At 47.3% G+C, this 16,549-nt stretch overlaps 1 protein-coding gene across 3 annotated transcripts in view; it reads right to left on the bottom strand.

Annotated features, from left to right (window-relative positions):
- CACNA1E (calcium voltage-gated channel subunit alpha1 E) overlaps positions 1 to 15,365 on the bottom strand; it is a 333,421-nt gene extending 318,056 nt beyond the window's left edge. For all 3 annotated transcript variants that reach the window (XM_068985905.1, XM_068985906.1, XM_068985907.1), the window contains exon 1: positions 15,100 to 15,365. In XM_068985905.1, coding sequence (XP_068842006.1) covers positions 15,100 to 15,365 — 266 coding nt within the window. The remainder of the gene's footprint in view (positions 1 to 15,099) is intronic.
- Positions 15,366 to 16,549: the final 1,184 nt, after the last annotated feature.

Raw genomic sequence — 16,549 nt, 5'->3', positions numbered from 1 at the left:
GAAAGAGATGGTACACTTCACAACTGTCCTGAAGCCAGTCTCCTTCGTGGTGGATGTGTGGAGAGCTGTCGGACCATTCTCGTTTCCTAGAATCTGTTCCTTCGCTTGGCTCCTCTGAGCCTGCCTGCTGATGTTTGTGACATACGTGAGCTCAGTCTTTCTGAGCCTGTACATTCAGGAGTGGGAATTTGTTAGTTACTCTCTAATCATCACCAGGGAAAGAGGTTACCCAGAGAAGAAGGAACATCTTTATCCATAAAACTCTGAGGGAGGGAGGGCAGATGGCAACCTCAAAAATAAATAAATACATACATAACAATCTATGAGAAAGGAGAAATAGGTTGCCAAAATGCCCAGATCCTCTGAATTTACATGGGCCCATATTCCGCAGAACTGCCCCCTCCTGATGTTACCACATCCGCCTACTTGCCCCACCTCCAGACAAGCCCACGCCCTTCAACTGCTCTCGTATCAACAGACCAGGAGAACACATGCATCCTTGTACATCCATATGGCTCAGCTATCTCATAAACACAAACTCTCTTGCAAACACAATCCAAAGTTAGCAGAAAGAAGAGGCAGTTCCTTTCACTTTTTTTAAGCCCACTCCCTAATTTCCTTTGAGTCTTCTGCCTGGCTTCCAGACACCCTACATCCGAGTTCTCCATTCACGTTCACATCTGTACCCAGTTCCCGCAGGTAAAATGCCCTCTGGTATCCTGGCTGGATGACCTTCCCCAGGCTCATTAGGCAAACGGCCATGGGCTTCAAGGGATGTAGGTTCCCCCTCCCTGTCACATCCCTCTTGCCCTTTCAGAAGCTTCCTCCAGAGTTCATGGAATCCAATCCTGACTCCCTTTTCCAACAGAACAAAGATGGAGACCCTACATACTCAGAAGCCCGAAAAAAGATGAAGAGGAGGCAGCTAAAAGACCCAGAATCCCTGAGAAGAAAACCTGTCCAGAGGCCAAGCCGGGGACCTAGGACAGACCCTTCCACATGCCTTCAATCAGGCCACCTGAAACCTGCAACTACCATTTGTGTGCAAAAACAAAACAGAGTGCCTTGGTCTAAGGCTGATGGTTTTCATCAAAAGTTTGCTAGGAAAATTCTGCAATGTTATTGCTCCTAAAGATATTGTTCTCTGAGTTGTAAATCCAAACATGTCCTCCGAGATCATGTTGGTATAAAATTGGCATTACAGATGCATGAAAAAAGGCAGGTTTGGATGTAGGTGTTTTTTAATGCAACATTAAAAATGCAAACCCAATAACTCTGAGAAGAAAAACAAAAAGGGCTGGTGGGCAGACCACCTCATTGAGGTGGTTGAGAGCACAGACTCTGATCCAGGCCTCCAGCTCTTGCGTACTGTGTAATCTTGGGCAGATGAGTTAACCTCTCCATGTAATCCTCCCAACTGTGAAATGCAGAAAACAAGCATGCATATCTCTGTAGGACTATCACGGGGAATAAATGCAGTAATCCATGGGACACCCTTAGCACAAGAACCTGGTGCATAGTAAAGACTCAATAAAATGCTAGCAGCAGTCGCACTGTTAGCCGTTCAGTTGTGTCCGAGTCTTCGCGACCCCCTGGGCTATAGCCTGCCAGGCTCCTCTGTCCATGGGATTCTCCAGGCAAGAATAATGGAGTGGGTTGCCATTCATTCTCCAGAGGATCTTGCCGACACAGGGATTAAACCTGGGTCTCCTGCATTGCAGGCAGATTCTTTACGGTCCAAGCTACAGGCAAGTCCCTAATATCTAACATCTTTACAAAGACTTTGCCACATATTAGCTGATGTTAGCCTTACAACAGTCTTGAAAGGGAGTCAAAGCAGGGCAGGTGACCTATACCTCACACCTGAAGACACTGAGGCTCGGCGAGGTTACAAAACCAACATGAGGCCACGTAAACATCTGGCAGTGCTGTGGTTAGAGAGCTAACAAGTCAGTAGAAAGCAAATGGTCTCCTTAGAAGGGGAAAATTGATCTGCAGAAATTTAATGGTGATTCATCTGAAATTAACCAGACACTAACAACTAAGATGTATTCATGGCTTACTATGTGCCAGACATTATTCTTAAGTTTTACATGTGTTATCTCGTCTGATCGTCACAAAAATCCTATAAGATACAGACTGTGGGTAAAATTTCTATTATTTCCATTTTATGGTTGAGGATTCTAAGCATAGCAAGGTCAAGTAACTCCCCAAGGCACACAACTAGAAGTGGTGAAGGTGGCATCAAGACTTAAAGGCCATGTTTTTAACTGACACACTAACGCTTCCAGGCAGAGACTGGTAAATCCTAACCTCTAAGGTGAAGCTTTCCTCAACTGGGCAGTGGACTAGCTGATGTCTAATATCACTTCAACTCCTGTGATTCTAGACTTCAAACCTTCTACTGTCTAGTAAAGAAATAAAATGCTGTCTAAGTGAGTCTCTGAAAATAATACCCAGTATGGACCTCGGAGAAAGCAAGATGTTATTTCCTAGCCTAATACAGGTACGGTGATTTAGATGCTAAGTTGTGTCCGATTCTTTGTGACCCCATGGGCTGTAGCCCTCCAGGCGCCTCTGTCCATGGGATTTCCCCAGCAAGAATACTGGAGTGGGTTGCTATGTCCTTCTCCAGGGGATCTTTCCGACCCAGGGATTGAACCCAGAACTCCTGCATTACAGGCAGATTCTTTGCACAGGCATGAAATAGGTATAGAAGTGTGTATGGATTTCAGCAAAGCCTATGACAAGGATATCTTGCCCAGTATCCTTACAGATGAGATAGAGGGCTATTAGCTGGTTAAAGTTCAGAAAGTGTGAGAAAAGCTGAACAGTCGATGAACACTGACCAATGTACTGGTGGGAAGCAGAAGGGAGGGTCCCAATTCTAACCATATTTCCATCAATTACTTGAATGAAAGGATAAAGCACATGCCCATCCCGTCTGCAGTTGACATAGCGCTCACATTAAGAGTGCTCACTATCCTGAAAAGGGTCTAGAAACAATGTGTAATGAAAACCAGCTAAGCTTTGGATTCAGACCACCAGGGTTCAAGTTCACTGGTGATGATGTTGGGCAACTGACTTAATCTTCTTTAGCCTGTTTTCCTATACATAAAATGTGGATAATAACATGTATGGGGTGTGAAGTTCATGGATGCTCAAAGAATGTTAGTTCCCTGTCCCCACTTTAAAAGGATCTCTACAGGATGAACTGTTAGACCAAAAGCAAGGAGATAAAATGAAATAAATACAGAGTCCCGAATTTACATTCAAAAATTAAACTGAATGAGAACAGTGTGAGGGAAAATTAACTCTGCCATCAACTCATAGCAAAAGATCCAAGGTTTTCAGTTGACTACAACCTCAAATCATCAGAGTTAGAATGCAATTTCTTCACAAAAAGAAACCTTTAAAAATTATTTTAATTCAAATAAACATGTTTAATGCCAATGTTAATAAGCACTGTTCTATGTCCTGGTAATTTAAAACTTAAACGTAATGAGCTCTCACTTACAGGGATTTAAAACCAATACTGAAACTATGGGGTAAGTACTACAATAAAGTAATAAACCAGGTATCATCTGGGAGCCAGGAGGAGGGAGTTGGTCTTACTCTGCTGAGAGAAATCAAAGAAGGCTTCCTGGAGGAAATGACCTGAAGTACAGTCTTAAAGCCGAGCAGTCAGTGGGAGAGAGAGAAGACATTCTAGGCATAGAGAGCAGCAAGTGCATGAGCACAGAGGCCTGGGAAAGGATCCCTTCAGGCAGCCCGTTGACACAGAGGCAGAGAAGGGCATTATGGCAGCTGAGACAGCTTGGTGCCATGTGCAGAGTGGATCACAAGAAGGCCTTTGCACCAAGCTAGGGAAACCTTGTCCAGTTACAAAGCGAACAACAGACAGATCCCAGGTAGCCACTCAGCCTTTCTGACTCTATGTAGCCTTCCTACCTCTGCTGCCCCATACTGTGGCTACTAGCCACATGTGGCTATTTAAATTTGAATTAATTCAAATGAAATACAATTTAACACTTGGTCACGACAGCCACATGTCAAGTGCTCAGAAGCCACATGTGGCTAGCAGCTACAGCCTTAGACTGCACAGATAGAAACATAACCATCATCACAGAAAGTTCTAGCCAACAGCACTGCTCAGCGCTACAGTACTATGTTCACAGCACAAGTGAACAAGGAGATTTGGGTCCGTGTTGCTTTACAAAACAGAAAAAGAGGGGAAAATAACTAACAGGTGGAAACTATAAGGACAAGTATTTCGACTTGCTATCCTTTAAGTTTGCTAATAACGGGAGAGCACTCTGACACTGGAAGCCTGATGGTCATCTATCACGGAGATACAGCAGGAGCTCCTATACTACCCTAGTGCTCACTGGTTAGAATGCACACACTTCATCATGGCAGCGTGCTGATGTACTCGCACCAACATAGATCTGTAGTTCTTCCCTGTGGAGTTCCCATCATACTTGTATCTATAGGCTACGATGGCCCAGGATCCCAACATCCCAGAGTGTGGAAATTTTCTAGCATAGTCAGCATTTTTAAATTGTGATCCACAGACCATCCCCCCACTCCCAAATGAAATGTAAGCAAAACTGTATTACATTTTGGAAATAAGGGGCCACAGGGTCACTTAAAATGCAATAGGATTTGTGATTTCAAGATAGAAAGCAAGAAAACAGTGTACCAGAGGGATATAACTGTCCCCATACTCCAGGAACAATCATCTAGATGTCATCAAGACAGTCATTCTGGTCAATCTAAGTTCCAACTAAGTTCCAATCTAAGCTCCAACTCTAAAGTTCCATAGCCTTAAGCATCTAAAGACCATCACCCTGCAATAAATAGTTTCAGGCCAAACATCCTCTGATCTTGATCGAGCAGAAATGAGACAGGAGCATAACAGAGCACAGAACAGTCCAAGGTACAAAAGTTAGGTGAATCAGTCCACTTGGGAAAAGTATCACCTGCCAACTTCTTGTGCTGTGCTAAGTCGCTTCAGTCATGTCTGACTGTTTGCTGCACTATGGACTAGAGCCCACCAGGGTCCTCTGTCCTTAGGATTATCCTGGCAAGAACACTGAAATGGGTTGCCATGCCTTCCTCCAGGGAATATTCCTGACCCAGGGATTGATCCCTCATCTCTCAGGTCTCCTGCACTGGCAGGTGGGTTCTTTACCACTAGTGCCACCTCTTGCTGAGATGCTTATTAGAGACTCTCTTGGAAATTTGGGGGGTTCATTTTCAATGTAAGCCCACAGAACCAAGCACATCCAGTTAGATGCAATACCAGCTTGTCAGCTGGAAAACTCGCCCAGTAAATCTAAAGCCTGCTAAGACAACAATCCATTTAAAAAATAATGACTTTGTTCTAACTACCATCTGACATCACGACAATTGTACGAGGATTCATCTCTAGGTCCCACAGCATTGCTAGAATAAAAAGGACTCATTTTTAGAACAATGCCAAAATTCCTCTGTTATCCGGTATAACTGGAGAAGAAGGCTTTAATTTAATGGAAAAAAAAAAGTGACAATGAGCCACTTTATATAATCGATATGGATTATATATTTGCAAAAGCTCCGAATACAATAAAGTACACACACCATTCAAACCATGTTGAACATAATGTAATGAATGCTTTGTTGATCATATTCAGAAAGCACCACAGCATTTTGTGGTATCTAGGGACCATCAGTACAAATCTCAATTGTTATTAAACCATAGATCTCTGGGTGCCAATTAATAAAGAGTTCTGTACAAGCAAATGCCAGATAACAACAGACACAGTGTACTTTTCGCACAGCCTGTGGTGAATGTTTCAGAAATGAGAGCGACCCTGACCAACCTTCTGAATTAGGTAAAGCTACTTTTTACAACCTCCAACTTCCCATGTAATGACCTTCCAATCCCCTGCCAGCTATCCAGTGCCCTGACCACCTCCTACCAGCCTCCTCTCCCCCTACTCAGGCTACACCGGGTCACTAATAGGCACTTCAGTTATGCTTGTGTTTAATCAACAGTAACTGATGAATTCGATCATTCACCAACAGATTACTGAGTGCTCACTGAGTGCCAACATTGTGCTAGGTGCTGGAATTAAATGGGACATGTCCTTTGACTGTTCTCAGAAGAGACTGCTCTCAATCATAAGCCCAGAAAGAACTGACTAAGCTGATAATATCATATACTAGCTTACTATGTCCCTGCTCCCAAGATTATCTGCATTTTGGCAAAGAAAGTCTCAAAGACTCATGACCCAAACCCAAAAGAACCCGTTAACAAGTCTTCGCTGTTACATGAGACAGAGATTTTCGACGAGTGATTTGTAAGACTAGTCTTCTCTAAAAGCATCGCCAGGCATAGCAGTTGTTCTGAAAGTACGGTTCCAAAGCCAGCAGTATCAGTGTTACCTGAAAGCTTGCAACAAATGCAAATGTTTAGTTTCTGGAGGGAATCGGAAACTCCAGGACTGAGATCCAGTCATCTGTATTTTAACAAGCTCTTCAGGAAACTCTGAGACACAGTGAAGTTTGAAGACCAACGGTAGAGACGAAACTGACAGACTGCATACGTATGACTTCCACACAAAGAGGCTAAATGAGGAATTAGCCTTGATGCTGACAGGAATCACCTGCTGAAAAGAAACATCCCTGATGGAGCTGGAGTGAGACAGTTTCCAACAGCACACAGCTGGAAATGGCCAGGACGTCAATGACTGACTGCTGAAAATCCATTTCATGCTTTTTGACTCTGATCAGCCCCATGAGACAATGGTGTGGAAACTGACAAAGAGGCACAGAAAGTTTGAAACACTTCCAAACTAAAACTGAGCTGAAGGCTGGGAAAGCCTTGAGAGCAGGAACTTCCTCCTCTCGCTGGTTTGCAGAGGCTCTTCTCTGGGTCCCAGAGGCCACTAAGAGCCCCTTGTGTCTTGGCTACGGAAATGACACCTGAGTCTAATCACTGATAAACCTCATCAACCACAGCACTTCTCCCCTCTAACCTGTTACCTACTGTTTGGTCACATCTTTTTCATCTCCCCCCAAATGGGAGGAGAAAAAAAAAAAAAGTGACATCCCACCCCACTGCCACCGTCTGGCTTTATTGATATAAGCCTTCAGAAAGCCAGTGCATACATCTGAGACAGGCTTTCCAAATTCTCCAGCGATTTGGGGAAACAGATGCAGCAAAAATGCAGCAGGACCAAATGCAGCCAAAAAAAAGCCTCAAAATTATGCAGAGTTGCAACAGCAATTCAAATCAACTACCCACAGGCAAAAAAGACCACACTTGGCACAGGAGGGCCCCGCCCTGAAGCCACTCACTTCGTCTGGACCACAGGAGCCTAGAGCTGGAGCCTAGCCTGGAGTTACATCCTCAACCCCTGCCCACCTGCCTCTGGGATGAAATGCTTTATGAATGCATCCATTGGAGGCCTTTAAAAAAGTCCAAAAAGGCTGAGAGTGGAACTGTTCAGTCCAGCAAACTTAGAACTCAAAATTCCAACACACGAAGTCCCTAAGGCGTAAACTACTGCAGTGCCAGGGGCAGGGTCGAGGGTGGACTGGATACAGACACTTTCAAAGTCGTTTAGCGCTGTGCTCCTTAATCTGGCCCATTTCTGCCTCTTAAGGATATACCTTCTGGCTGCTCCTTGCTTTCCAGAGATGGGGACATAGGGGCTCATAAATAGGGTTAAGAGTCCGTAGCCGAATGTTGGTCAAAGATGTAGGGAATAGAAAATTCAGTAAACATTCTGTGTGTGTGTGTGTGTGTGTGTGTGTGTGTGTGCGTGCACACACTCAGTCACTCAGTTGTGTCTGACTCTTGTGACCCCATGCATTATAACCTGCCAGACTCCTCTGTCCATGGAATTTTCCAGGCAAGAATACTGGAGTGGGTTGCCTGCCATTTCCTACTTCAGGGACTCTTCCCAACCCAGGAATCAAACCAGTATCTCTTGCGCTTCCTGCTTCGGCAGGCAGCTTCTTTACCACTGCACCAACTGCGAAGCCCCAAACTTCTTTGGGTGCTCAGCACTCAAAAATGCACCATAGACAGCACTCTGAAGTAAGCTTAACACGTAAGAGACCACTCGGTTGGAGGAGCCTAAACACTTTGTGCTATACTTTCTGTCCTTAATTAAGGATGATGCTGACAACAAGGCTGATGACACCCCCACCCCCACCCTGCACTCCACCAGCCGTCTCTGTGTAGGTTTGGAATGTTTGCAAGGAGAAGCCTTGATAGAGGTCCCTGGCATTTTTATCCCTCTTCGAAAAAGATTGCTTTAGAAGCCATGTACTGACGGGAGCGGAGGGGAGCACGATACACTAATTTCAGTGTCTGCTCCCCACTCCAATCCTATATGAATCCACACCAGAATTTGAAAAGAAGCAGCTACAGAAGCTTGCTTCTTAGCTCAGTGGCTCAGCATTTATCAGTGTGAAGACCTAGGAGGATGAGAGGATTCAGAGTGACTAGTGCTTGGGGACATAAATATCTTCTCGTTAACCACATTCTCTGAATACAGGAGGGGAATGGCTGCATACTGATGGGGCACCCCAGTGAAACAGGACTGGAGAGGAGGCGATCATTACAAAAACTGCAAGAAAAAACCTATTTAAAGAGATATTCCCCCCAGTTACCTTTCTCACATGCCCCAGTCCCACTGCAAAAATACAGAAGACTTAGAGGGAAAAGCTGATTTATGAAGCTGGCCCTCTGGAAGGGATCTTGCTCATAACCAAGAGGAAGACAAATAACCTTCCTTTTCTAAAAAGCCTAGGAAAAACCCACACATATAATGAATTATTCACAAAGGCTGAACCTAAAAATGAGAGGGAGAAATATAGAAAGATGAAAAGGGCGGAGGACTGGGCAGAAAGAGAAAGTGAAGAAAAGGACCTGGTCTCTCTATCCTTGACTAAAAGGGTATTAATTACAGTCACGTGTGAGTTTGCCCTTTCATGTCTTCGTGGTCAGTGATAAACAAAATTAGATCAGCACAGTTGCCTCTGATGGGCTGGACCACATGGCTGGGCTTGAGGAGCTGCAGTTTCCCAGGCAGCCCTGCAGATGACAAGAGGGAGGCTCCTGATGAGCTGATGGAACACACAGAGCCAAAGAGTCTGCGAGAGTTCTGAGAGTTTAGCACATCTTGAGTGCATTTTATTTCAACCAAGAATATGAAGATGGAAAGAAACCAGATGTTCCTATAAAGAAAATAAAATGCAGTAGAGTTTGAGGGGAAAAGAAAAAAAACACCTACATTTTTTACAGCAGCAGCTAAAAAGAGATAAGCAATTTTGGCTCCAGCTACTAATCCCAGAGTCTGGATCTTTCAGAAGAAGATAAAAAAGAAGGCCTGTTCTCCTTTTTTCCTCCTCCTCCTCTAATTCATCGGGTGCACCGCACCCAGCACAGGGGAAGCAAGTGGAGGAAAGTGGGGAAATGACATGCAGAACAACAGACAAAACCATCACAGCCAGGATATTTCTGTCTCCATCTTCAAGTCATTTCATTTCTGTCAAACTCCTTCACTCCAGCTTGCTTTCCAGGCTACCTCCCAACTACAAATATTCCCCTCGACAAGTTCCATCCTAGTTTCCAGAGGAAGTATTTCTCACACCTTACTTCAAGGGCAAAGTCACGGGGCAATGTGGAGATGGTCCTCGGAGCTTCAGCAAATGAAGACCTTTATCCCGTAGCCTCAGTGCCAATTACAGTCGCTGTCTGTTTCACTGCCTCCTTGTCCAGGTACACAGAAGATGTGAAGGCTCTCTGCATTATCTGGTCATAGCCTACAATTACAGACTCTGTTCTTGTTAACTGCCAGCCTCTGCCCTAATCAAGGTGATCTGACTCATGAGCCACTGGAGTTACATCCAACTTGAAATTCTTGCCAGGATTACAGTCTACTATCTTTCAAGGCGCAATATATTTATGCGCAACAAAGCAGGAGAAAGGTATACGCCATAATGGGAGACTGGGGAACTAAAGCTCTCAGTAATCTTCACCAAAATCCTCCAAAAATAATGGACAACTGACAGTGGGAAATTCTCCATAATACAGCACATAATCTCAGACTCAAAGCCAGAGTCCTTTGGGGCTATAATGAAGTTCTCTACAATAAGAAATCATGAGTCAATATCTGCAGGTTATTACAATGAGCTTCATTAGCTCAGCGGCTAACAACACATTTGATCTTCCTACTTGAAACCATGTTCATTTCCACACGAAACATGTGCTCCCTGCTGAGATGACCCTCACCATCAGTGGGGGAGGAGTACCCCAGTGCTCCTCAATGACAAAGTTGACATGCCATTCCTTTCTTTCCTCTTCTAACCTAGAAAAGCGCCAATGTGTGGGGAGCATCTCACAAACCATGAGGGAGACCCTGTAGGTCTACAGGGCAACCGGCCCTGGCACAGAAGGGTTAGCGCCAATAAGCCCACAACACAGTAAATGCAGGGTGACATTCAGAGCAGCCAATTCCCTGAGAAAAAGAGAACCCTTTTGTTAGATCTATTAGATGAGCAAGAAAGAAAAGAAGAATCATGTAAAATGTAACACCACATTTTAAATCAGATTAACATTTTCAAAAAGGTTATGGTATCCACTGCAGAAGAGAGTGCCCCAAGAAAATAAAATTTTCTCCCCATGCAGATGTAGCTTCCAAGAAAAATGAAACATATTCAGAGTGGGCTGTTGACCTGCCACCATTTTTCATGCCAAATCTGGTTATCCTAGGCATTTTTTCTCACAAGTACAAGACCTTCCCTATTAATAACTGGATACGGTTACCACCCTCCATCCAAATCAGAGAATCCCCCAAGTAGAAGTTACATCATTCCTTACATTTAACTTTTCAGGCCAATGTGATTAAAGATCAGTAAAATGTAGTGGTCAGAAACCACTAACACAGCACACAGAATTATACATTATCCTCCTAGCTCTCCTCCCAGCAGGAGTAGAAGGGGACAACAAAGGATGAGATGGCTGGATGGCATCACCGATTCAACAGACATGAGTCTGAGCAAACTCCAGGAGATACTGAAGGACAGGGAAGCCTGGCATTCTATAGTCCATGGGGTCACAGAGTTGGACACGACTGAGCGACTGAACAACTCCTGGTTCTCCAGTGACTTTCTGCAGCCAAAAACAGATGTATTTATCTCAGAAGGTGCACTGCATGAATAATCAAAATCCTCAAGCATGTTGCATGTGAATATGACAGTTCAAAACAGGTCTTGACATGTGTCCTGAATCTTACATTCTGTGAAATTCTGGCCCTAAAGTAGAGCACAAAAGCATTTTCCAAACAAATGGGCATACTAATCACCTGAGAATCTTATTAAAATGCAAATTCTGATTCAGTAAATCTGTAGTGTGGCTTGAGATTCCAAACTGCTTTTAAGTGAAGGATAGCTGATTTACAATAATAGCTTCAGGTGTATAACAGAGCAATTTGATATCTTTATAGATAACATGCTGTACAAAGTTATTATAAAATATGTTGCTATTTAGTAGCTAAGTTGTGTCCAACTCTTCTGCAACGCTGTGGACTGTAGCCCACCAGGCTCCTTTGTCCATGGGATTTCCCAGGCAAGAATACTGGAGTGGGTTGCCATTTCCTTCTCCAGGACATCTTCCCCACCCAGGGATCTAACCCATGTCCCTGGCATTGGTAGACAGATTCTTTATCATTGAGCCACCAGGGAAGTCGTGTTATAAAATACAGACTATATTTTATATATTTCCCTGTGTTATACATTACACCCCTGTGTCTTATTTATAACCGATAGTTTGAACCTCTCAATCCCCTTCACCTGTTTTACCCCCCGCCCCGCCCCTCTTCCCTGTGATAACCACTGATTTCTTCTCTGCATCTGGAATTCTGAATTTTTAACAAGCCCCTAGGTGATGAGGATGATGCCCCTTGCTGTCTGTGGGAGGCAAAAATCTAGAAGACTTAGGTCACCAAGAACTAAGGTCCCTCCCTTCGGTATGCTAAAATTTCTTACTGCTACTGCTACTGCTAAGTCGCTTCAGTCGTGTCCGACTCTGTGCAACCCCATAGACAGCAGCCCACCAGGCTCCCCCATCCCTGGGATTCTCCAGGCAAGAACACTGGAGTGGGTTGCCATCTCCTTCTCCAATGCATGAAAGTGAAAAGTGAAAGTGAAGTCACTCAGTCATCTCCGACCCTCAGCAACCCCATGGACTGCAACCTTCCAGGCTCCTCCGTCCATGGGATTTTCCAGGCAAGAGTATTGGAGTGGGGTGCCATTGCCTTAAGGACTCTATTAATATTTATTGGGTAATTAGGCAGTGCTCTAGGAACCTGACATATATTAATTCATTTAATTCTCCCTGTAACTTATTATTATCACTGTCACTTCACAGATAAGGAAACTGAGTCACAGAGAAATAAAGTAACTTTTCAAGGTCACAGGGCTGGTAAAGGAACTGAGATTTGAACCCAGACAGTTGAGCTTTGCTGGAAAACCAGTGCTCAGACTCCCAGTAAGAAGAAGGAACACAATTCCGGAAAGGAATTAGAAAGGAAGAGGGGTGAGACCAGGAACTTAGATGCCCTATTAGAGCACACGCAGAACCCCCAAAAGTGCGATGTTTCCACATGGTCACCACCAGAGGGAATATATATTAGTCAATTACATGGTACAGCCAGGAATAAAAAGCAAACGTGGTGTATTTTAAATTTGCCAACAGGGCTCCTCTACACACCTTGGCAGATGTCCTCCGAACACTGTTACAAACAGCCTACATGCTGTAGAACCACAGCGAAACTTCCAACAATGGGATGGAAGGGACCACTGGGACGGGGCTCAGGGCCAAGGCACCGAGTAGGATGCTGAAATTAACTCCCTACCGTCTCTTTTGACTTTTTGGTGCATTTTGGCCGAAGACGTGGAAAGAGCGCAGTGAAACCCACAGTCACACCTTGCGCTGCTCGCAATGCCTGCTAGAAAGGCGCCGTCTTTGCAGCGGAAGAGAAAACGTGAAAAGCAACGACCTCGTGGTGTAGGCGACGGTCTTAATTTCCCCGCCCGGGAGCCTGGGCCGGGCCGGAAGTGCCCGAGGTGCTAAACCCGGAGGAACGGTGGAGCCCAGGCAGCGAGGGGAGTTACGGGGGTGCCGTCCGAGGTGCCAGCGCTGGCCACGGGCACACTCTGCCACCCGCGGGGCGGCTAGGCGGCTTTGTCTACCGCCTGGCAACTGGAGGGCGCCTGTCTGGGTAAACACGCCCCTAAGAGAGGCACGCTGTAAAGCAGCACAAGGTGGGTGGGAAATTTTGGAGAATTGTAGAAGATGGGCGGGCGGGGAACGGGGTGCCTGCTGGGAAAATCTGTAGGGACCTGGCTCGCAGAGTGTTCGCAGCCAACCGCAGCACGAAACACAATGAGAGCTGTCGCTTTGTGCAGCGGACCGGCCGGGCGGGACTGCAGGGGCAGGACCCTTCCCCCTTGCCCGTCCCCTCTCACCCCAGATAGGTTTAACTCTGGCACCGGCTGGCCCCAGGATCACTCTGTGGGGGTGGGAGGGAGAGGGGAGTGCAGGGAGAAGGGGGGGGAGGGGTGCGAGCTGCAGCAGGAAGAGTATCTGCTTAGAGATGCTCCCCCGTTTCTAATGAGGGGTGCTCCCTAGAAGCCCCACACGCCAGCCAATCGCGGTGCAGCTGAGGCAGAGAACTAGGGAGGAAGAAAGGGAAGGCCAGAGGCTGGGGTGGGGGTAGCAGCGAGATGCCTAGGCCCCAAGAGGGGCAAGCCACGAGCTTCCAGGATACTGGAAACCCAAGGTGGCTCCAGCTGCCTCCCTGATGCACACCTGGAGGTTGGGGGTGGGATGAGGCAGGCGAAGGAAGACAAGGAGTTGCCTCTTTTTGCAGGTGCATCCCTCCCAAGAAATCTCTCCACAAGCATCAAAGTCTTATGTCTCCAAGCCTACGCCCGTATATAAACCCCCCCCCCCGGCTTGCTCCCTACTCATTCCCTCACCATCCAGCAGCCCCTGATTCCTAAAGACCTTGCCAGATGCCCATATTCTTAGTGAAGAACGAGGCTGTGAGATGCCTCATCAGCAGCCTGCATTGGGTGCGCTTAACTAAACCTGCCAAGGAGCTCCTTTTCTGCTCGTTCACCCTAACACTGCCACCACCAGTTCTTTGTGGAGAGCAGTTCCTATGGAGCTAGAGAGAGACGGATTGCTTGCACACCTCTGGGCTCAGCTGATGCAGCCCTCCGCTGATGAATTCAGGCCCAGCAGGTCTGCCTGGATCCTGGGAATGGGGAAGGCACTCAGCTGGTCAAGCTCGAAAAGGCAGGAGAACCCAACCCGGACTAAGGAAAGGATGGGCCCTGAGGAGCTGCTCTGCCGTGACTGAGAAGAGCACCCGAACTCTGAGCTGTTGGGTTGTGTCATTAGAGACTGCCTCTTGGGACACACTCACTCCTCTTCCAGCAGAACTTAAACTCAATCCCCAGCAGTTAGCTGGGTCCCAGGCCAAACGCTTGTGTTATTTATCCATTTGTCAATGTGTCTACCGCGTTTGGGCTCGGAGCTCTTGAAGCTTCTGAGCTGATAAATCCTCTCACGGAGCTTCAACTTTCCTCCAGGCAGACAGTCTTCCCAGCTGGTGGGGACAGGGGCAAAGGGGATGGCTTCAAGGGACGGAAGGGGGGCTGAGTACGAAAGAAAATCCTGAGATTAGAGGCAACCCATTCTATGCAGCTTGTGAAGGGACCAGGGAGCCAAGAATCCAATCAAGCCCAGCCCCAAAAGAGGCAAACACCGCAACACCATGCACCCAGGGATGCTGGAGACTTTCACGGAGGAAAAACCAGAAACCAAGTCTTACCTTGAAAAACACTAGTGCACACATCGGTTTCTACGGCACCATGCTTGCCTCTTAGATGCACCAAAGTATAGAGTGCACTTCAGCAAAGGGGCAAATCGGCACCGGGAAAGGGATGGGGGGCAAATTCCATGCTAGCTTCCCCCCTTACCCGAAGAAATGCAAAGGGGAGAGGGGAGTAATGGTAGGCAAGAAAGGATATGGCCAATCGATGAGCTTCTTGGCGTATTTCCTGACAATGTTATCTTCTCCGAAGATGAACAGGGATCTGTTGACGGTGAAACAGTTCTGCCGGACAGGAATAGGGTTGTACAAAGCCATAGTCCGCGCCCTCTGCGCTTTCGACTGCTTGTAGGCGGCCGCCGGCCCGGAGGCCGGCACGGGGGTTCCTTGTCGGTTCCTGCTCTGGTCCGAGTCTCCATCGCCCGACCCCGGCCTGCCGACCACCGCCTCCCCGAAGCGAGCCATCCTGAAGTTTAAACAGACAGAAGACACACAAAGGTGATCGTGGCCGAACACCCGTACACAGCAACAAGCAGAAAGACACACGGAGTCTCAGAGCCGCATCCAGATGGGCACGGGGACCACCGCCTCCGGGGAGCCTCGCGAGCTCTTCGGAGAGGCGGCAGCAGCAACCCCGCCGCTGTGAACTGTTGAATCTAAATGCAACCTCTGCGAAGCTCCATTCCTCAAGGAGGAAAAAAAAGGGGGGAGCTTGGGGGTGCTCCGTTTCTGGAGACAATTTTTTTTTTTTTTTCAAAATGCCAGTGTGTGGTGGCGTTCAGGGACTGGAGAGAAGAGGGGTGGAGTAGGCTGCTCTTCAAACATAGCTCCTCTTCTGGCAGACGCACCACCTAGTTCTGGGAGAGAGGCAGGCACCGGCCCGCTAGGTAACAGTTTGGTAATTTATTGATGGGGGTGGGGGGGAGGGGAAAAATCAAAACAAAAGAACTTTTCAAAAAAAAAAAAAGACAAGGATGAGGTTACGGTGACATGCTTTATAACGCCGGCCCCTGCAAGTCCATCTAAGAAATTCCACAACCAAGACTTGGGTCTTTAAACCTGCCAGCACAGACGCATCCAAAGGTGGAGAAGGAGAGAGGGAGGGAGGGAGGAGAGCGGTATTGAGGTTCCTGCGTAAACCGCAACGCCCAAAATATCAAAATAAGAAGTCGATCCAACCGGAGAGGGACAAATGACTTCAAAGCTGCTGCGCTTGGGAGAGAAGTTGAAAAGCATCCAGAGAGCAGCGAAGCCCGAGTGCCAGCATCCTCCCGGAGCGCTCGCCGCCGCCGCCGCCGCCTCCCCGGATCAGCATGCAACAGCGATCCGCGGCTGCGCCGGGGAGAGGGCGGGCGCGAGCGGGCGGGCGGGCGAGCACTTGGGCGAGGGAGGAACAGGTTGCAGCCGAGCCCAGCGGTGGCCTGGCCCGCGAGTTGTCCAGGGACCGAGCTTGCTCACTGATGACTCGGTCTTCCTCTTCCACCCCGGCAGCTCTCCCCTCGATGGAGCAGAGAAGAAGATAGGGGACGGGGAGACCGGGAAAGGCGAGGAGGGGGAGAGCGAGCGGAGCGCAGAGGCGCAGCGAGGCGCGCACGGGAGCGCCCAGAGAAGCGGGGGCGGGGCCGGCGAGCGCGGGCTGGAGCCGGAAG

This window comes from Capricornis sumatraensis, chromosome 14 (assembly GCF_032405125.1).
Source record: "Capricornis sumatraensis isolate serow.1 chromosome 14, serow.2, whole genome shotgun sequence".
Lineage (NCBI taxonomy): Eukaryota > Metazoa > Chordata > Mammalia > Artiodactyla > Bovidae > Capricornis > Capricornis sumatraensis.
Note: the sequence above shows the minus strand (reverse complement) of the source record. Positions and strands in the feature narration are given on the sequence as shown.